The following is a 22,468-nucleotide window of genomic DNA, read 5'->3' on the forward strand; positions in this document are numbered from 1 at the left end:
ATCTTTCCCAAACATGGCTCTGTTATCATCATCTCAATATACTTAATAATAAAGCCCACTAAATTTAAATGATATAGAAATGACTATTGTATGTTTAAAAGAAGTAATGGTTTAAGTATTCCAACAGGCTTAAAGAATGCACATACTGTACCTGAATTTCAGCCACTGCCAAGTTGAAGTCAAAAACCCAGTTCTTTTCAAGATGTCTTTCCTGAAATCTTCCATAAGAAAAAAATATTAATACTTGATTTTAACACATCCTATGGAACTATGCACTAGCAAAAGGTGATCAACAAATTATCATGTATGAACTAAAAACTGATGTGATTTTTGATCCTATTTACTAGTCACTATGCAAACTGGACACCAAAAACCACACACGTTTACAATCATGCCAAGGGAAGTCAGTACATGTATTAAGCAAATAATTGAGCAGAGCTATTTTCACAGAAAATACTCCCTTGTTTCAGTAGAAATGTAACTGGAAAGGTATTAATAAGACTTGCAATCCATTAAGTAAATGCAGAACTGTATTGTACGTATTTCTGACATAGAGGTGAAAAAAAAAGTTAATTACATGAAAGCAAGTGCTATTCAGCTTCAAATACCTAGGAGCATACGATTTTATTCTGATGCCACCACTGAAACAGTGGATACATCTACCCAGTGCGATGCTGTCATGTAGAAATACATAACCTACACATCAATGAGCTAACACATGTAGTTGAAGTAGCACAGCTGCTCAGTCTTCATAGATACAGGCTGTTTTCTCAGTTTGTGCTGAAAACACACACATACTGAGGCAACCTGGAAGGGGTCATTCCTTTTGTGGCTAAGATTCCTGATCTGAAAAGTGATATAATTTACCTCCAACATGTGTGGTAAGTTGCACTGGTAAAAGACCAAGATCCGTGGCTGAAAGGTACTCTACAGGAAAAGTATGAAAAGCAGCAAATAATTTCTACAGTGCTTTCACTTGAAACAGTGATGGCTTGTTTTCACACAGTAGATGCTGCATATTTGGTCTCCTCTAAGAATCAAAGGTTGCTTTATGAATCGCAAATTTAGCTTCTCAACTTGTGTGTACGTGTACGATGCAGAGGATACAAAAACCAAAAAAGGATCACGATCTTGTGCAAGTGATGGGGAGACATCAACTGTTTTGGAACAGATTTGGGCTGTGATTTCACATTTTCCTCAGCATAATCCAGCAGTACTTAAAAAATGACCCTCCTCCCTAGTTGTATCGGCACAAGTGTTTATGCAGTCACACAGTACATGAAACTAGAAAATTACTTCAGGTTATAACTAATCCTCGTATTGCCTAGAAGGGTTGTTTATTGCAGAAGTACTGTTTGCTTATGCAGGCCTAAATGATATATTAAACCATGTTGTTTCTAATTTGACTACAGTTATATAAACTTGTAGCGCAGCTGGGAACAGATTGTACAATGATGATCAATATGGAAAAAACCTAATCGTAACTGTGGTCAGAATCTAAGTTTTGACCTATCAATCCTTGATTTTGGAAGCACAGTAGCTTGACAGCACTTTAAAACACAATTAGGCATGATATCATAGTATTTTCATCCAAAACGCTAAATTTGCATTTTCTAATTGCCTTTTAATGTTTTTACATAAATTTATAAAAATAGAACCTGAAGAAGGGACTAGACAGATATAACTATAAAATAGCTCCTTAAAGACATACCTGGATTTTATGTTCAAAACAGTATTTATTTCCTGACTGGAAACTTGCAATTGGTGAAGGAACTTAATGATATAGTCAAAATGTTCAAACTCAAGCAACATACCAGCATCAATGAGCTGTAATATCAAACAGGGTGAAGAAAAGTAAGCATACAAAAAATTGTGATCCAGAGGCAAGTGGCAAGCAACAGTGGGAAAAACACGTCACAGTTAGTCTCAGTCAACAAAAAGGGATAAATGGAAACCTGTACCATAAATTCAGCTAGTCACAATATAACTTTAAAAAAATAGTACTGAAATAATATTAAAGTGATCTGTTTGAGTTTTAAAACAGGCAAGGTATTTCAGAAATTCCAACAAGGAGCAGTAGTACAATCAAACTCATACCTTACAAAAGGTACTGATTAATGTAGGCACAGCGTCTCTTATATGCAAAGAAGCCACATGCTCAAAAACTTTCAGAAGCACATCTACAGCTGGCTAATTTAGACAAAAAAGCACAATCAGTTTTGCAACTCTGTTCAATTAGACAGCTTAGAGTTTTTATAATAGGAACTTTTGAATTGCTTTTTTTTCCCCCCAAGATTTGACTACCAAAGTAAAAACAAACTTATTACTACAAATGGCATAGTACTCAAAAAACTAAGAAACTATGGATCAAAAGATTTTAAAAATATTACAAGGTCACCTACCAGTGTATTGATTTGTACAGTGACATTCAGTATCTGAAATACTTCCTGCAACAAACACCTCTTGAGCAAAGAAATGAGAAGATCATTCAGGACTTGAGAAGCAAAAGCCACACCAGGAGTAACTTCTCTGTAATATTTCACAAATATTTGGACTGGAAAAGCAAGTACATTAATTTCACTTTGGGGTAACTGATGCTATTTAAACAAGTTACTTCCTTAAATTTTAAATGCAGTGTAACAACCCTTAATTATCCAGGATATTATGGGACAGGGATATGGAGAAAAATGGGTGAAAGGATCCAGTTTGAATACAGTGTTAACCTTACTAGACCCAGACCGACTATTCTGAAATATCTCATGTCATTAAGCTGAACACCATAAGCCCTGTAGGTTCCAAGAAAGCTTAGCTGATTTGGTGCAACACAAGAAAACACACAAAACCAGGTTAGATTTGGTAGGCGCATCAAGGTAGTAAGGCTTTTCCAGACATGAAGCTCTAGGAAGTGAAGTGCAGTGTTATCATGGTGGATCGTCTTACAACCTGTTCCAATGCTAGCCTCAACAGACACATACTGTAGCCTGCTGGTACCCAGTGTTACCTGCATTACAATGCTCTGTATTTTGGCATGGGAACATTACTACACAGGGTGCAACTGGATCCCACGTTCACATTGTGCTACATTCCAATAAGCTTTCAAAAACTTAAGACTGTTTAGGACAGGTACAAAAGGAATGACACTGCAGAGTAAAATTCAGCCCTTTCTGACTGAACTCAAAAGCTCAGATGCATCTGAATCAACATCATAATTGTTTGCATATATGGTAACGTGAAAAGACTAAACTAAAGCTGTTTGGGTGTTTGCAACAGCACTTCACTTCAAGAGCTTAATTCTAAAGTTTTTGGATTTGTGATGTTTGGTTAGCGTGCTCAGAAGTGCCTTAACAAAATTTTGGTTCTGTTAAACCTCTCCCCTGCCCCAGTTACTCATTTCTACTCTCAAGTCTAGTTCCATTCAGGCTAAGTTCATTTTCCGTGGAAGTCAGATTTACAACAACCTCCTGAGATAACTGTGTATCTAAATACCTAGCCTCAGTAGGAAATTGGAACATGAAAACACATGGATTGGATGTATTCCTTTGAAATCAGAACTTCTTATTCACTGTTGAAGTGGCACCCATTTCCCTCCTGACAGCTTATTCAATTTGCTGTAAACAAGCTAAGTATCAAAGATACATCAAAAGCTACTACTGTATCATACCTGCACGTTTTAGAAGGCCTGATTCTTTGATACTAATGTATGTCCTAAGTATTGCCATGCAAATCTAGAAAAAGAAGAAAAAAAATCCATAGTAAAATGTTACCTCAGTTTATGCCAAACAAAAGAACTACCCACAAATACGAGTTCTAGAGGGAAATGAGCTTTACATTGCTTCTATTTAACCCACACATACTGACAAATGGTATAAGAAGGTAATTGTGTCTGTAGGCAAAGGCACTGTCAAAAGGACAGCAAATCAAATAGAAAAAAATGTAGATTAAATGTTTGGGAAAGGAGCTGCTGGGACCACAACTGCACGCATGTCTGTGTATATAACAGCAAACAATAAAAAAAGGATTTGAAAATGTAGTTACTTTGGAATTAGTATAAATGTGGCAGACTGTAAACAAACAGAGAAAGGGAAGCAAAAAGGTGAAAGTGAAAACATGATAAACAAAAATTACATCAATGTACCAACTAAGAAGTCAAAAAATCATCTAGAAATGAAATTGGTAACACTAATCATCACAAAGAATTGCTTATAAAGACACAGAAGAAAAAACTCAGAACTAACTCGACTTAATGAACCATTTTACCCCAGACCAACTTGAAAAAAAATCCACACCTAGATATTTTAATATGTTATCTGGTATTGGAACATCCTTGTCTTAACATCTTAAGCTGTCAGCTTTGTGATACTTACACATCTCTTGTGATACTTACTCCATCTCTGCAGATGAAGGAATGAAGACTACTGAGATTAAATCTTAGAATTCCAAGTTAGGAAAAAAACCACCCACCCTTTCAGACACCTTTGTCACTTATGGAACATTTACAGTCTTTCTGCACAACAACGTAAATGGGTCACTATTTAATACTATTTTGTGAAATAATGAAAAATCAAGAGATAGAAAACACCCTAAAGCAGTAGTCATGCTATTACAGAATTGAATCAGGTTTATTTTCACATGCAACTTCAAAATTAGACAGGATCCACTCATGGATTTTGCTACACAGCAAATGAATTATCACCAAAGCAGAAGATACTGGCTTGTGGCCAAGATAGCTTTCTTTTTTTAAAACAATCATTAACCTGCTCAGATCATCAAGTCAAAGAACAGAAAAATTGTACATGTAAGTGTGTTGAACAGAAATAAAGCTTATTGGTTTTATTTTGAAAATGTCATAATGTTGTTGAACTATAGTCTAAGATATACCTTTCAGAAAATCATGTAGAATCTTTGATCATTAATATATATGCAGTGTCACTTGGCAATGGGTTAACTCATTTAATCCAAGTCTACAATCCCAGGTGGCTGAGGGCATTTCCAAAACAAACTTTCGCACATGCTTACAGTATGTAAATTAGTTTGCTTTCTTTTGGAATCTGTTTTCCTCCTCCTTTGGACTGACTGCCAAAAAAAGCCAAGATTGCATCTGGAGCTCTGACTGTTCCAAGTATTAGTGAAATTGCTCGGAAAATCCAGTTGTAGTAGTATTTAATCATGGGACATGTTACATTACATTCATAAAAGAAACTAAATGTGTTATTCATTTACAGCTTCTAGGAGGCTTCAGTTGATTTAGTCATTTCAATTTTAAAAGGTGTAACTGAACCTACAGACCATGTAAAAATGTGAGAATCTCTAAATTTCGAGATAACCATAATAGTTTTCAAATGAAGGTACGAGAGACACAATTCCCATTTTCAAAAGGTAGTAGAGATCACACTATTCTATCACCTATCAGTTGATTCCACAACTCATTTAACATGACAATTTAATGAAAACCATAACAAAGGGCTGTGTATCTCATACAAGCAACCTGCTGTCCAGTAAAACACTGTTCTACTACAGTAACACACAGGTGCTTAAATCAGAACAAGCACCATAATTTATTAAATCCTTCAGCATCTCCCAGTCAGTGTGCACTCTGACTTTTAGTAAGGGGGAAAACCCCATGCTGCAGCCCTTTGCTCAGTGAGATCAAAGACAGGATCCTTTTTACGAGAGAGTCTGTTTATGAACCCTGTGGGATCTTTGAGACATACACTCCATATTAAATGTGGCTGAAACTGAACAACAGGTTCAAAAAGTATTTAAAGGTGGTTAGAGACAGTAATAAAAGGAGAGTGCAACTTTAAGTCTCATTTCTTTAGGAAGCCAAATTAAAAAATCCCCCAAAAACAAACACAACAGAAGCATATATCCAAGGCCCTGAAGTTGCAAGACTACATTAATGAAAACAGAAATCTCCCTGTTTTATATCCTGTTTGTTTCCAGTTAGAGGTTCATAGGATCAAGGAAAAACAGAGTAAGAAGTCACAAAAAGTAAACATTCTTCAGTGGATACAAGTCTAGAAATGTTAATGAGTAAGGTGCACAAAGCTAAAATAAAATCAGAGAAATACAGTTTGCATAAGGACATGTTTTCAAACCACTTATTTAACTGCGCAATTATTATCTATGCTACAGTCTGAAGTGTCATTCAAGCCAAACCAAATTTCCTGTAATTTAAATGTATGCTCACTGTCTCTTGTCCTTTCACTGGGCACCACTGAGAAGAGTCCAGCTTCATCTTCTTTGCCCGCCCCCCCCCCCCCCCCCCCCCCCCCAGCCCTTAACATACTGATACATTGTTAAGATCCCACCCTTTAAATACTTTGGGGACTATTTAAAACAGTCTTAAATAGTTTTGTTTACTTTGCTTAATACAAGAGATTTCACTGTTTGAAATTAAAGGCATCTTTTAAAAAAACATAAAACCTGGTAACTTGTAGAACTTGCTGAGCTCAAGAGTATGCTAATTTTCAAAACATATGTTTTTATTAATTAAATCACTGCTGCGTTGTGTGATCAACCATAACCGTGAAGAGTGTTAAATCCTAGTACATTGTGCCTTAAAGCATCAACCAGTTACTTAATGAAAAGGAAGGAATATCTATTATGGGGAAAGGTATTTATCTTCAAAAATTCTGGTAACAATCATCACTGAAAACACAGTGCTAAGCAAGTGGACTACCAGTCTGCATAAAGGATCCTAAAGAGATTTACTTTCCTTGCATTTGACTAGATGACTTTGTTACCTGTCTTCCATCTATGTACTTTGGTGCCACCATGAGGTGCTTGGCCTATTATCATTTCTAAATGCACAGTTCTAAAAAAAATAAATACACAAACACACAAACCCCAAAGTATACTTCCAGACTACCAAGAAAGTTAGGCTAGGTTTGGTGTGCAGAACAGTAAGTGTACTGGAGTGCTGCACCACAAGTAAAATCAAATGGAATGGATTTTTAATAGTTTTAGGAAAATAATTTAATGTTTAATGTGTCTGTATATAATGAAGCACTACAAACCATGATAATTCGTACAAACTAGCTGAAAATTACTGACATTCACTAGAGCCTGCCAAAGATACTTCACAATTGAGGAAAAGGGAAAACATCCGATACAGAATTACTCTCAATGATCTCAGTATTTTTAAGCTGTCATATAAATTTTCAAAGGGGTTAAAAAGCATTAGGGAAAAAAAGAAAAAAGCTCTTTTTTGAGACATAAAAATGAAAAGAGAAAACATTAAGAAAAATAAAACCAAATTACACTGATGTATTTTAAAAACTCTGACACAGTATATTTAAGATATCAAGGAAATGAATAAGCTCCTTTAGATGCTACCTTTTTTTTTTTAGCATTTATGTCTAATAGGTTCATTACAAGGTATTCTCTACATTTTGATTCTGTAATTTCTTACTTACTGACACTGATGATAAAATTGTACTCATACCAAGAAGGTGGTAGATGAGAAATAAATCTTGTAAGACCTGATGAGGACAAGTTTAGGCATTTGTCTTTGTTTAGTTGTTTTAATGGTTTTGTTTGCTTCCACGTGACTTGTAGAACCACCTAAGTCTTGGTTTCATACAGCCAATTCCAAAATTATTACATGACAGCAGAATTAGCTTGCCTTGCACAGTGCTTGGAAGTATTACAGACTCATAATTTCTTTGTTAAATGGTCTGAAAACACATCTACTTTGCCCACCACTGGAAAAGCATTTTTGCTTGCAAATATTATGAGAATTGTTGCTCCATTTAAGGAGATTACAGCATCTTTAAACAAACATGCCCCTGTTGCACAGAACTGGCAGAAAGTAATACACTATAGATGGCTTTTGACTTTAAGAATACATACAAAATCTGGGTTTGCTTACAGGTCTCCAATGCTTGGGATAGGAATATCTCAGAATCTCCCCATTCTACTACTATATATTCATACAGCCTAATTCTTGCTCTTTTGCTGATGTCTGTTCTCTTAAAAAGTCTACTAGTTCAAAATTCTACCATTTTTTTAAAACCCTTGAGAGGAAGAATTTCTGAACATTTCTTTGATCCATCAATCTCTGAAATTTACTCCCTTTCCATATATAAATGAACAAAGGAGATGTTTTGCATTTGAAAAGTGTTCACACTTACAATCCGTTCCTTGCTTCAATAAATCTCTTTACCTTTTCATCCCCTTGCTCAGGAACATGCCAAAACCAACATTTTGCTCTTTCACACCCACGCAAAGTCATGAAATAAAATCTGCAATATTTACGGGGCAATTCAATCATCTCGAGGATCCGCTGGACTGAATGAGAAGCCTAAAATAAATCAAAATTAAAACAAACAGAAAAAACCCGACAGATAATATTTTTTGAAAGCAAACGTGCTCATTTTTTGAGAATTTCAAAATACCTACAAATTATGAACAAAAGCAAAAAATATGTGATCTACAATTAAACCTTTGAAACAACCTTCATCTCTATTCTGTATTTGCAGCATTTCAAACCAGACCAAGATCAATCCCTCGTCATGTCATGCTAGTGTCTAACACAACAAAAATCTGTCTTGAAGACCACAGACAGAAAGAATGCAAGAACTGCTAAATGAGATGGACAATGAGTAGAGAGGAGGAAGAAAGGTGACAAACTCCTGCATGGCTCTGGATAACAGTCTGAGAATTCTGGGGCATCAATTTCCTTTACCCTTTTTCAGCGCCCAGCATAATGGATAATGCAGTCTGTCTTAAACATGTGAAACCTTGTCTGATTTGCAGGTCCACAAAAACAATAAAGCAAAAAGCATTATTTGATTTTGCTTAAGTTGGAAATAGAAATCAACAAAGCTCCACTGTGAATAGCTGTCCCCTCATCATTGACTTTGTTCTCAGAAATTGTATTTACTCAGTGATAACATCTTTAGAGGAGCAGAAACATAAACATACACAGATTCATAATTTCTGACTAGATATATGGAGAATTGTCTGAATATCCAAACAAAATTAGTGCCAAAGGATCGGAAATCATTAAGGCTTTAACAACTTACAGTTGCATTTTTTTCCATCTTCCATGGCTCAAAATCTCCATAATTTTGCAATGGCAGTAAAGGACTTTTTCCTGAAAATCTGTAATCTAAAAATTAGAATGTGGGCAATAAATGGATCATGTAATAAAACCAATCATACTGAAACCACTCTCATTTATCTTATTTTCCTTCATATTTATAGTTCAAGTTATAGCAATGATTAATGAAAATCTGATTAATACAACCTAAAGCCAGTAATTTAAGCTACAGTTTTCTTAACTATCCTAAAACTGAGACTTACACAAACTTCAAGAGTAACCACATTTAAATTAAAAACTTCACTACTTTATCCAAGGTTTCTAATCTAACTTACAGAGATGAGAAAAGACATGGAATAAAAATATCCAGAGGTTTTAATTTCAAAAGGAAAAAAACCCCCACTTTATCTGTAATCTTTGCATTTCCACATCGCTAGCCATAAATTTAAACTGTTTTTCCAGAACTGAAATAAAACCTTTCATACTCCATGTTTTAAGCAGTGCAATATCAAGCTTAAGTCCAATGTAAGTTACTGGTTTCTTAACCATGAAACTTGGTTTTAGAACTTTAATTATTATTGGTAACAGACTTCTTTCTCTGAAAAATGAATAAAGTTAACGGAAGATAAAAGTTGAAATTTTCAATTCCATATCTGAAGAGACATAAGACCGTTTGAATGCCTTGCTTTCTAGGGTTCCCATCAGGCACCTTGAAAGAACTGGGTATTCAAGAGGCAGAGTGCTTAGCTCTTTCTGACAAACTATAGTTACTAAAGAGCATCCAATAATGATGCATGTTCTACTAGGGACTTGCACTAGGTACATGGTTCTTAGTCTTTCTAAACAGAGAGGACTATCACAGGATAGGAAGGAGAAACAGAATGTAGAACAATTAAATATCTAAATGTTACATACTGTCACAGTTGCGTAATTTTGTCCAGTGATGGTGGGCAATTTGGTAAGTTCAGTACTGGGTAAATTTAGTGACAGGAAAAAGGCTGAGAAAATGGTCAACCACTAGCTGCAGAAAAATGCCACCGGGAACCTGAGCTCAGAAGTCCTTCCTCCAGATTCTTGCCATCCCCACAACAAAGAGTTTCTGACCAGGTCCTTTGAACAGTTTGTACTCTCCTTGCTGACTGTATGTCAAATTCATAGGGGAGCAGGCACTAAAGCAAAATAGCCAATCCTGCCTACACAGTTCTGGGGAAAAAAAGGCTATTTTGTCCTCTCCTAGCACAGAAACTCTAGCTTTGCCAACCATTTCAAATGATTTTAAGAAAGAAGATTTAGAAGAACTCTTCAGAAGGTGTACACACTTTTAAGGACAAAGACATGTGCAATTTCAAAGTACCGTAGCCTATAGATGTATTTCACAGTTGCTTTTTATACAATCTATGTTTCTTGCACTTCCTGCAAATATTGTTAAATGACATGATGATAAAATCGTTCTACAAGCTCAGACCAGCAGTATAATTTGAAACTAAGCAAGAACCTCTGCCACTGATCTCAATTCAGGAAATCCATGTTTATAAACATCCACATTAACCAATAATTCTAAAAACATTAATTCCCAAAACAGCTGTTGCAAAGAAACAGAACGCAGTATCTATCCATAAGTAATCAATTCCTGTTTTTCTCTATTTTGTATGCCAAATAAAACTATGCATTCATTTAAGGCTGAAAGTCAGAGCTGTTATGTGCAGAGAAAAAGAGAAGGAAACTTTGACTATGGTTCCATTACATTATTGGGGTTGTTCAGCCTGGAGAAGAGAAGGCTGCAAGGAAACCTTATTGCGGCCTTCCAGTACTTAAAGGGGGCCTACAGGAAGGATGGGGAGAATCTTTTTAGCAAGGCCTGTTGTGACAGAACAAGGAATAACGGATTTAAACTAAAGAAGAATAGATTTAGACTGGATATAAGAAAGAAATTGTTTACAATGAGGGTGGTCAAGCACTGGAACAGGTTGCCCAGAGAGGGAGTGGAGACCCCATCCCTGGCAACATTAAAGGTCAGGTTGGATGGGGCTCTGAGCAGCCTGATCTAGTTAAAGCTGTCCCTGCTCACTGCAGAGGCGTTGGGCTAGATGACCTCTAAAGGTGCCTTCCAACTCAAAGCATTCTATGATTCTATGATTATAATTTCTCTGGTAGCAGAGACACTTAAGAGGTACCTGTCCCAGGTGCAAAATATACCAAGTCAAAATGACATGCTCCTTATCAAATCTAGATCATCTCCTTGATCCAGTCTAGTGAATGCCTCAGAAACATTTGAATTGGCATAAACAACAAAGTTTGGACCTTTGACAAGGTGGGCAAATCCCTTAGCCAAGTTTTGCTGACAGATAAAAACCAACCAAGAAAATCTGCAGTCCTGTTCTCTGACCACAAATAAAGAAAAACAAGTTATTTGCCAATAACATGGCTCAAACACACTGTGTCAAAATACTAAGAATGCAGGCATTGCTGTACTACTGAAGTATCTGAGAACCATAAATACCAAGATAGAATGATTGCTATTTGACCCTACCAAATAGGATTCTGCTAAAAAACCTAACCCAACCCAAAAAACCCTACTAACCTATCATATGAGAGCTTGCATTTTTGCTTCTATATATGCAAGCTAAAACAAATTCCAGCCAATGCCTTTAGGAATTGAACAAATTCCTTAAGATTTTATATGTAAATAAAACACAAACACATGTAAAAATAAATTCTGGAGGGTTCACCAATACAGCATACGATACCATTTTTCTGGGGTTTCATCACTGTAGCTTCACTGAGGACATTTACTTTCGGGGGATGCAATGGCAATCCTGATAGCAATTCACAGCTCACAAGATCTTTGCATTTACAGTCACTGTTGAGTCTTAAAGAAACAAAAGTTTGTTTAACCAAATTAAACAGGTGCTTCTCCCATATACAAAATGCCTACAAAGGGGGATTAAGTGCATAGAAGATGAGAATTTCTTCAACAATTCACACAACAATTAAAAACTTGCTGTAAATTTAAATAGCTAGCAGTCCCAACAACTTTATTTTCATTACTCTCATTGCCTGGTCCAATCTGATTATGATCTTAGCTGAGATTATTCTGTCCTAAAGTGTAATTATATGAAATTCAACAAATAAGTAAAAAAGGCACCCGTGAACCACTTCTATTTTTTTTTTCCCCACTATGCTGACAGGAAGACTGAGATGATTTCTGTCACCCTTTAAGAAGCATCTACTTTTCAGTAGTCTGTTATGTAATATCTGCCAAAGAAGTAATCCACAAAGCTTTTGAAATTACACTTGAAGAGCCAACTGTTCTTTCCTAATAACTGACTCTACTCGGCAGAAGATTTAGGTGATTTCAAAGGGAACTCCAATTAAAGACTGTTCTGCCTTTAACTATTGCCAAATGTGTACATGCCAGATAATTAAACTACTAAAATGTGATGTTTTCCAAAACAAGCTACAAATATTGCTAGCAAAACACTTAGTGATCTCTTTCTTATTTGTAAATAAAGCCACAGAAGAAAACAATCCCCTTTCATGAGATCTTCCTCCCCTCCCCCCTTCAATTAAGAATCTAGGTTCAGTACAAAGGACATTTCAGCCTGCTTGCTGTTTGGAGACAGAAATAGGCCTGCTATCCCCTATGAGGGGCACATTCTAGCTATTTAATACTTCTCATACCCAGGACAATTCAAATCTTTCCTAAAGTGCAGGCTGTTTTTAACACAGTTTGAAATAAAAATGCTATGGCAGAGAAGAATAAATTCTATCTATAAACCCAAATTCTTCAATATTAATATCTTCTCTAGGCAATGTATTGTACTGGTCTCAGAGGAAAAAAATCTGCAGATCTAGTTACTCAGAATTTTCAAGTTGCCATGTAAAATATTTTTTATGCTTCTTGGCGGTGTCAGCCTCGGATCTGACACAACAGGATTTTCACAGCAGCTTCCCTTCAGGGTAACAATCTCAGCTCTCTTTTTAACCTAGATGGGAAACTACACACAATTTTGCCAGGAACTGTAAACTATATAGCTCTACAATCAATTTCTTTTTTTAAGTAACAGCATCCCTAGAAGCAGAGTTTGCCAAGTAAGAGCATGTTTTCTTCTAGATGAAACTTTGCAATGGTAACATTTTTGAGTAAAACTAGAGAAAATAGTTTTGACTCCAAATGAAGGAGTAAATGCCTCTTCTCTAACCGCAGAGAGTGCTGCATTTCAACTAAGGAAGTGAAGTAATGCAGTATCACTTGTGCAAAGGTATTTTATCCAGCATAATCTACTTATTCTATAGCGTAAAAACCTACTTATGCTACTAAGGTAAATTTAAATGGTTATTTTACCAGGAGGAGGAGCTTGGAGCTCTCTAGTGGATTAATGAAAAGATGCAATATTCTCCATTTAACAGACTTCTGGTACACTTCAAGTCTGTCACAGAAATGCGACTGGTACTGGAAAAAAGCAATACCCTCCGCTATGCCAGCTCAGGTTTCTTGATTATTGTGAAAATGACTCTGAAATATCTGTTATTTTTCTTCTAATTACTTAAGTATTCCATCAGTTAAGTATACTTTTTCTAAAAAGTCTTATTCTGCTTCATTTTTGGGCTGATGTCGAATGAAAGTTTCTAAGTCTGACACTTTAAGTCATATGTACAATAAACACTGTAAGCACAGCCTGAAGCTAGCAGAACAGTAGAGCATGTGCCTAACTCCACATGCCATGTTTTTAAGCGCCGCCTTCTACTGCTGTTCAAATATCTGTCAGCCTGAATTTGAATGAGATCTTTCAATTCTTTCATCAGTTTAGAAAGTCCAAAGAGGCAGAAAAGAAAGCTGTAAGTTTCACTGTTTTTTTGTTTTTTTTAAAGTTCTGGTAAATGCTATTGTGGCTGGAAATTTATCTTATGCTATACTCACATTGAGATGCCAAGGTGAGACACTGGCATAAAGTGGATATATTTCGTCAGCACCCAGAGGACAAAATAACCTCTATTGTCCCGTCAGGATATGATGACACTTGTCTTGTACTTTGCACAGTGAAATTATATTATTTCACATATTTATTTTCTTCATCACATAGTCACAGTAACATAGAAAAACTGAATTAAAATGGTGATGGTGTTTCAGTAAAAACATCACATTTCATTTGTACAGTAACTGGGGAACATCACAGGTTACATGAAGGACACAGTATACATACCTTTTTGCAGCGTCACCCTTTTTTTCTTGTTTAACATCAGGCACTCCATCTGCAAACCTGAACTGTGAAGATATTTAAAATGTACTTTCAGATACAGCAAAGCACTACTAAGCCTGTTACACTTTACACTACAGACTTAAAACTGTTAGTGATTGTTGGAAGGTGTGATAATACAGTCTTGACTGTAAAAACTGTAATTTGGACTGTAGGGTTACTCTTACACCATCTTTTTAAATGGACACACTGCCATTATACTCTGTGATCTTTAAAATACGGATTTTTAACTGGAAAAAAGGTGACATGATTGTCTTCGCCTCTCTTTGCTCCCACTGATAATCCCAGCAATTTTTAGGCCCACTGCCCAATTTTAACTGTGCCTGACAGATGTGTAGAAACCCACAAAAGACATTCTATCAAGTTTAATGAAAATTTAAAGCTGTACTGAAGAGAAATCTAAGGCTTTTGCTCAGCTGTACACCATGGTGTATAGGTAAAAAATCCCCAAAGATATGGAGAAAAAAGACAGCACCTAACATATTTGGGGGTGAGAATTTGAAAGGACTGATACTGAATAAAGTCACAGAATCCCGGCTTGGTTTTGCCCACTATTCATGAAGTAACTTGAATTTCCCATTATATCACAAATTTACGATAGCCAAAGAATTAGAGATGGATATGCTCTCCTCAGATTTCCAAACTTCATTTTACCAGTTCCCCAAATATTTTTAGGGTTTTCTCCATGGTTAGTTTTTGTCCTTCTCACGGCACTAGTAGTTGGAAAAGCCATCCAAAAACCAAAACCCCCCAATCACCCTAAACGATAAAATACTTGCAACAAGTGTTCTGCCATTCCACTCCCTCCCCAGGTCTGCACAGCTAGTTTTCCATCCGCATACAGGAATAGGTTTAGGGCTGTAGCATGTATTTTGTGGCTTAAGTTTGGTCAAGCTTGAGGTTTGGGTGAAATTAGTTGTACACCTTTACTGTTGTCCAACACAGCACAGAAAAGCAAACATTAGGACACTGATTTTATAAAGCCACAACACAATGAAGTAGTCCAACTGGGACTGACCTGGCAATATTGCAACAAGTACACCACCTCCAGTAACCTATACTATGTGACAGACCCTTTTATCCTCTCTAAGAGGTCAGGGAACAAAATGGTGCTCTTCACTTTGTGAATCACATGTTAGCAGCCCCAATTCCATCTGCTGAAGGAAATGTTTCTATTCTGTTTTTAAATAATGATTCTGCCAGGGAAACTGATTCCCTACTGTCTGATTACCTTACCAGTTACTTACCAGTTTTTAGCCATGTGAATTTTACAGTTTAACTTATCCAGTTAAAACCATTATCCACTCTTGCAGTAGTGGAAAACAGTAAATGCTATCAGCAGCTATGTCTGAGTGGCAGAGAGATGTAAATTCCAATCCATTATCAAAGAAGTAAATAGTATAAAACTTCAGCAAGTCTTAAAAGACCTAGACTTACTATCTAGAGGAAGGAGGACAGAAAGGGTAGAAAGGTCAGATAAAGTCAGTGAGCATGAAAATGGCTTAACGTTCCCTCTGAACTGCCAGGAAGTCAGTATGTTAATGTAATGGCCTGTCTGCCCAAGTAATGAGCCACAGAAGGATCCTCCTCGGATGTACGATGGCTGTGCAACTCCCTAGCTTTCCAACACCACCCCATCCTTCTGAGACTGTGTGATGAGAAGCATTTAACACCAGCTTTTAAAACTAGGTATGTTATGTAAAAATGTCACATATGCACAGCAGTAGTCTTAGGTGTTCACTGGAACAGTAATTTTCATACAACTGGTAATACAGAACTACTGTAACAACTGATATAACAGTACCTTGTTTCATTTCAAATTTGAAGATGAATTATTAGTGACAAGGTAAAAAGAACAAGTTCTGTCAAGCAAAACTTACATTGTCAATAGCACAATAATCTGTGAAATGCAAATATTCCTTTTATTACAGGAAATTAAAAATGTTGTTGATAAAACAGTACTAGTAATTAAAATTATCCAATTACATGGACTGTAATTTCTTAAACTATTTAGTGACAGAAAGCATGATTTCTCAGTACCTTTTCATCCACGTCAAAACTCTTTAAAAGCTTATCTAGTTCTCTCAGTTGCCCATCTTCAAGAAAGGCCTTGGTAACACCTCCCAAAGGACTGCTTCCTCTGGAGGAGTTGTAGGTTTTAATATCTTTAGCTGAAAATGTATAAACACATTACTTTATGTGTTTCCCATGCTACGAGACAACAAAACTTTTATTTCCTAAATATTAAAAGCCTTAATATTAATGACATTTAAGAACTCCTAGGACTTTCTAAATGTGAAATTTATATGTAAAATTTTTTCACCTTTAAAGCATGAACCATTTCAAATAAAGATTAAACTGAATCTGCAATTAAAATTCTATCCAAGATGTATGTTCTGTAATAGTCCCTGTAGAACAGGACAACAGGTTTATTTATATAATATTGAATTCAGTATTTTAGAAATAAATTCAGTTAAGCTTCATCATTAAAACACAGCCAAAGTTATGTATGGTAATTTGCTAAGCAAATGGAGACTTAGTCTTCGCTGGAGAAGGGGCTAAGTTAATCGTAATGACATGATGCAATCCTGAACTAAATATAGATAGCTCTGAGAAACTCTGAATTCCCGTAATACAGTAAACTCAATGAGAATTCAGTGTCAGGAAATTTCAGCACCTTTTGCAGATGCCACAGGAAATGAACAGAACACCTGACTGCAGCTTTCTGAAGCAGCTGCTCAGGCACAATAGCAAAGCTCTGCATAGAAGAGAAATTCACTATTTCATTGGATCACATGAATGAATTTCAACTGCACTGCATTGTCCAGATATCATATCATTATTGGAAAGGCTTTTATCTTACAGTCACTGATCTCTATATGATCATCAGTACAAGACACATCTGCTTGAATACAACATAGATTTCCACTTGAAAGATGAAGCGGATTGATGTCATCCAGAATACCTTAACAGTAGTATTTGTTGCCTTTCTTAGACTGTGAAGCCACTGAGACAAGCCACTGTGACCTCACTACACAAGACAAGACACCAAAGCAGTAATATGTATTTCTAAAGAAATACGGAAATTGTCAGTAATTACCAAAACCAGACGACACCTTTCTTTTGTTCTGTCTTTTTAAAAAGTCATACATCAAACATAAGTTACCATTGTGCATATTAATCTAAGAGCGTGATGCAATCCTCAGTTTCTCAGATCTAGGAAGAAGGACCTACTTAAACCTTTTTCTTTATTTTAAGCACCACAAAAAGACCCAAAGACTTTTAGCCTCAAACTTTGTTAGAACATGAAGTAAAACAACAAACAGTCTACAAAAATGCAGAAATTACTAAATAGTACAGGACTTGCCCCCAGGTTTGGTTTCAATCACCTCAGTACTGCAGATGCCATCGCACAGGCCCCTCTGGCTCTTTGTATCACCAGAGGCCTAACTGTGTACCTCCTCCCTACTCCTCCTCAGGGAACTTGTGCCTATTTCTTGGTGTCTGAACTCTTAAACCCTCATTACCTTTTGCCTTCTAATCACTGAAGCCTGAAACTTTCTCTCCCCAAACAGTCACTATTCACACCTTTTTCTCCACGAGGCTACATCTGCCCAAACCACTCACTCTTTCTACATGAACATAACACATTAATATGAAAAAACAGCATAAGAGGTACTGTCACAGACACTTTTCAAGCCTGCAGCAAATTCAACACATAATGGCAGAGTGACAGATTACTGACACCAGAAAGGGAAACACCGAGAACCTTCAAAACCAGTCTCAGCACTCTGTGCCTTCTCCAGTGTGTCAGTAACGTGCTTCTGTTCAAAGTCAAAATCCTGTTCCTCCAACCTATCTAAGAGAAACTTCCACAACAGATATACCTTGCATAGTAGGTCTGTACGCAAGCTGTAGAAAACAAAACAAATCACTTTCAGATGCTGCCTAGTTGGACTGTTCTGCTTAAAATAGGAAGAAAAAACCATTAAGTCAGAAGTATCCTTCTCTAAAAAAAAGTTAAGCATCCTTAAAAAAAAAAAAAAAAAGGTTTGTCAGAGGAATGGGCATAGCATCTGCAAAAACCAAAAGGACAACCTGGGAAAACACGTATTATAAAACTGTCTGCTGATGAACAACTTGGTTGTTCTCTTGAACAACCAAATGAGATTATGAGTCAGACTCCAAAGCAGTAGCACGGTACTCAGTGTCCTACTATCATCTCATCAACTAACAGAACCCCTTCCCTAAAATATCAGAGAGATGTCAAAAAAACCCACAACCAAAGCAAAACAAAAAACCCCAGTACTGCCAACAGACAAGTACTACACAGAAGTAGATATTCCTTGTAAGGGTCAGGTTCGTACCATTTCAAAAGACATCCATTTTATATGCATTAGGAAACAAATCACTGTTACAATAGAAAGATATTAGTGAACTGACACATTCTCATTTTATGTGGAAAGTGGAAAGCCTAGGTTTTGCCACTGAACATCTCGGTGGTTACTTTCTTCTCTTGATTACGCATTCAAAAATCTCCAAAGACTCTTACCTTTTAGCACCCAATCACAGGAATTTTCAGTATCATTTGACGTTCCTGATTCTTGTATGGTAATGTGTCTGTTTTGAACAAAAAGTGTATTTAAGATTTCCATCTTGCACAAAAGCAGAATTAATCTAACCAGTTACATAAATTAAAGTTCTCAGTAATACTGTTATCTAAGGACAGAATCCTTATGTACAACACACTGTTGTAAGACTGTTCTTAACTCACTCTTTTGGCTTTCTTATGTCCATCCCTACAGATATACACCTAAACATGTGAAGTAAAACCAAGACATTTCAAATCCCAGAATTTGTCAGTAAAAGCTCATTATCTCATTTCACCTTTGCCTAAAATACTGAGAAGGGAAATCTCCTCTGTATAGCAAATTATGGAAATACTGTGCTAATGAGCCAATTCATCAGTTTCTACAAACTGTGATTTATAGTAATTTTATATTCAAGACAATTTGCACAACAATGAATCTCAAAGACAGTAACAAAAACATTTGTTCATAGAAAGATACTTACTTCACCTATTTTAAAGATAAGTTGGAAAAAAACCTATTTCTCCTTAAAAAAAGCCTAGAAGGTAAAAATACATATTAAAATATTGTATACAGATTATCTAAAACAACGACATCATCATCACAGATTTTGGAAGCTCATACTTGATGAATGACACCAAGTATAATGACAGCAGGCTGCCTAGTAAAACGGAACAATGAAAATTTGCAACAACTTAGTGGAAATGAAAAAGTTCCCCAGTATGCGTAACTTGGAACTATACAAACCTTCAGGCACAGATACCTATGTATATACACGAGATACATTACGAAGTGGAGTTTAATAAGTTACAGCAAGTTTGCAGAGATGAGAGGGATTGTTATTAGAGGCAGGCTCTCTGTAGGCTTAGTTCCTCTCTCCCCCACATTTTATGTGAAATGCAAAGTCTGATTTTGCCTACAATAGTTGACTGACTTTCTTGTAAAATTGCAGTGCAGACAGTTCCACAAAGCTGTCATCTCCATACACATTGCTTAAAACTGAAAATATTTAATAGCATCAAGAGACTGAAATCTTCATATTCCAGTCAAAAGCCAATTCCAAATCTTTACCAGATTCTGCTAATTGTGTAGTGTGAAATAGTTACAGAAGCACTTTATAAATTCTTGTAAAGAAGGTGCCTAAAACACATACAGAAAACTACATTTATTACAGTACTTGGCATTTGCTGACCAGCCTGACAAATCTAGGAGCACTGACAGAACCAGAAGAAGTCAACACATTTTACAGATCTAGAAATGGAGACAGACTAGACCATGTCAGAATGTGGGATGCTCTTGCATGATGCTGCTGATTAAGTTTAAACAAATGTCTCTTTACAGCACAAGTTACACAAACCACAGTGTTCAGTTTGTTATTTTGCATATGAAAAATGGATTCAAGTTTAGGCTTTTTATTCAAAAGGAAAACAGTAAAATGCAGAAGTCTCCTAAGAGCAAGAATGGCTGCTGATGTTCTTTCAAAGGTATCCACTGAACCTACTAGTTCTGTTGGGAAGAAAAGACATACTGGATGCTAATTAGAGTTAAGTGCCTAGATTCCCTACATGAGAGGAAAGAAATACCTCAGATGATTGATTAAAAAACCTGCACTGTTGGGACTCACTTAGGGGAAGGCAATAGAAAATGGCAAACAAGCATATGTGAAAACTGAGTTTCACTGCCCCATTCAGGCTGCAGGTCCAGAATCCTTTCCTGATGACTGGCAACTAATGCCTGGAAATGACCAGCACTCACTCTTCTCTCCTTAAAACGCAACCACCAGAGGAATAACCAGTCCTACTCATCCTAAAGGTCAGAGCACGCTAACTGAATCAAACCATTTAGGACATAACAGAGCCTTTTCTGAATCTTCCTGGATTAAGAGACAGGACCTGCTTGCCCTACTTAAACCTACTTGTTCAGAGACATCAGTTCTGGGCACATGCACAAGCACAATTACAGTAGTTAGACAACTTTAAGTCAGAGATATGAAGCAATGTTAGGTGCCTCTTTGGTTGTTGGGTGCTTTGTTAGTTTGTGTAAAAAAACCCCAAAACAAAACCAAAAAAACAAAACCAAAACCCAAGCCTTATTTGAATTTTGGACCCCAATCACTGTTGTGACCAGTATGTTCTGCTTTTGAAGGACACGTGCTCTCATAATCTGAATTTTGGAAGCCAAAAATTATTATCCTTGGATTTTCATAACTAAAAACACCCCTCCAGCTTTTAAGGTCACAGTCAGTCAAAGGTGAAAAGTGTCACTGGCTAAACACATCTTGGTGTTTTAAATTCAAAGCTCAAACAAAATGGAGCCACACTAATAGTTACACATCCACAGTAGCTAAGAGTTACCATTGAACACTTGTCAGTTACCGACTCAACCTGGTACATCCTCCACTGTTTCAGTGCTTTGGTTTCACAATGAAACTTGAATGAAAAGTATTATTTCATTACAGCAACTGTCATTTTGACAAGCTGCTAGATCTCAGATTTTTGTAGTTGGAAGAACACCACAAATTACGGTACCAATCATTTCCTTTACAATTACAATTTAAATGCTATTAAACTCATAAGTAACACTCAACACATTTTAAAAAGCTTTTTAACAACCCAGCTATTCTTTCAGAATAACTTGCTGCTAGAGAAATACAGTTCTTACTGCTCTGTACCAATGCCAGACTAAAATACCAGTACACAAGATGTAATGTACTGAAACCCATCTCCATGCATACACTAAAACAGTTTCAGCAAAGATCCAGATTCTTTCTACCATCATCTGCCTGCTCTTATAAATCTGACGGGAAATCATAACAAAAGCTATGTATTGATACACCTAAAGAAAACATTCAGCAACAACCACCACGTGCAGCCATTAAATGCCTGCATTGCTCTTCTACCTAAAATCACCTAGATTACACTCATCTAGACTGTAATGGCTAACATTAACCAAATGTTAAACAAAACATGCATATAAACTAATATTTATACAAGTTAGAGACAGCTTACAATAGTGCAGTTCTGACTTGCTGTTCTACATGGACTGAAGTGGCATTACAAACTAACATTGCAACGAAGCAAAACCAAGTATGCATAAAATAAGAAGCCAAACAAGAAAACATAGACGATACTCTAGAATATCTCTAAACGGGAAAAAAAAAAAAGGACATTAAGAGAAACAATACGTTATTTTAAAATATGTAGCACAATGTGAGCATAACTCTACCAGCATAACAACTTTTTTTTGGTTGGCCAAAACCAAAGTTGAAGTCCGAGCTGTATCTGGTAAATATTAACAAAATAAAAACCAACAGTATGAACTGGCCATTATCTGGTATTATGTGGTGATATCACAAGCTACCTGATAAAACTGTGGTAAGCTCTATTGCCTTATTTTAATATTCTTATATTCAGTTCATTAATAAGTTCCTGGCTCTTACCAACTACGATTAGCCACCATCTAATGATCTTTGCATCAAATTATGGAAGGTAAAAAGCAAAACCGGACAATTTTGCCTGCTTCTTTAACAAATTAAGGGGAAATTCTAAGAAGTTAGAACCATGCATTTTTATTTT

At 36.3% G+C, this 22,468-nt stretch overlaps 1 protein-coding gene across 1 annotated transcript in view; it reads right to left on the reverse strand.

The window, feature by feature from the left end:
• The window catches only part of TOPAZ1 (testis and ovary specific TOPAZ 1), a 42,550-nt gene that overhangs the window by 12,555 nt on the left and 7,527 nt on the right, over positions 1-22,468 (reverse strand). Inside the window, exons 4-14 of the mRNA XM_075705849.1 lie at positions 18,857-18,924; positions 16,345-16,475; positions 14,251-14,312; positions 11,794-11,906; positions 9,030-9,115; positions 8,168-8,305; positions 3,662-3,725; positions 2,403-2,554; positions 2,098-2,190; positions 1,712-1,827; positions 152-218 (exon numbers count right to left, since the gene is read on the reverse strand). Coding sequence (XP_075561964.1) covers positions 152-218; positions 1,712-1,827; positions 2,098-2,190; positions 2,403-2,554; positions 3,662-3,725; positions 8,168-8,305; positions 9,030-9,115; positions 11,794-11,906; positions 14,251-14,312; positions 16,345-16,475; positions 18,857-18,924 — 1,090 coding nt within the window. The remainder of the gene's footprint in view (positions 1-151; positions 219-1,711; positions 1,828-2,097; positions 2,191-2,402; positions 2,555-3,661; positions 3,726-8,167; positions 8,306-9,029; positions 9,116-11,793; positions 11,907-14,250; positions 14,313-16,344; positions 16,476-18,856; positions 18,925-22,468) is intronic.

This window comes from Pelecanus crispus, chromosome 2 (assembly GCF_030463565.1).
Source record: "Pelecanus crispus isolate bPelCri1 chromosome 2, bPelCri1.pri, whole genome shotgun sequence".
NCBI lineage: Eukaryota > Metazoa > Chordata > Aves > Pelecaniformes > Pelecanidae > Pelecanus > Pelecanus crispus.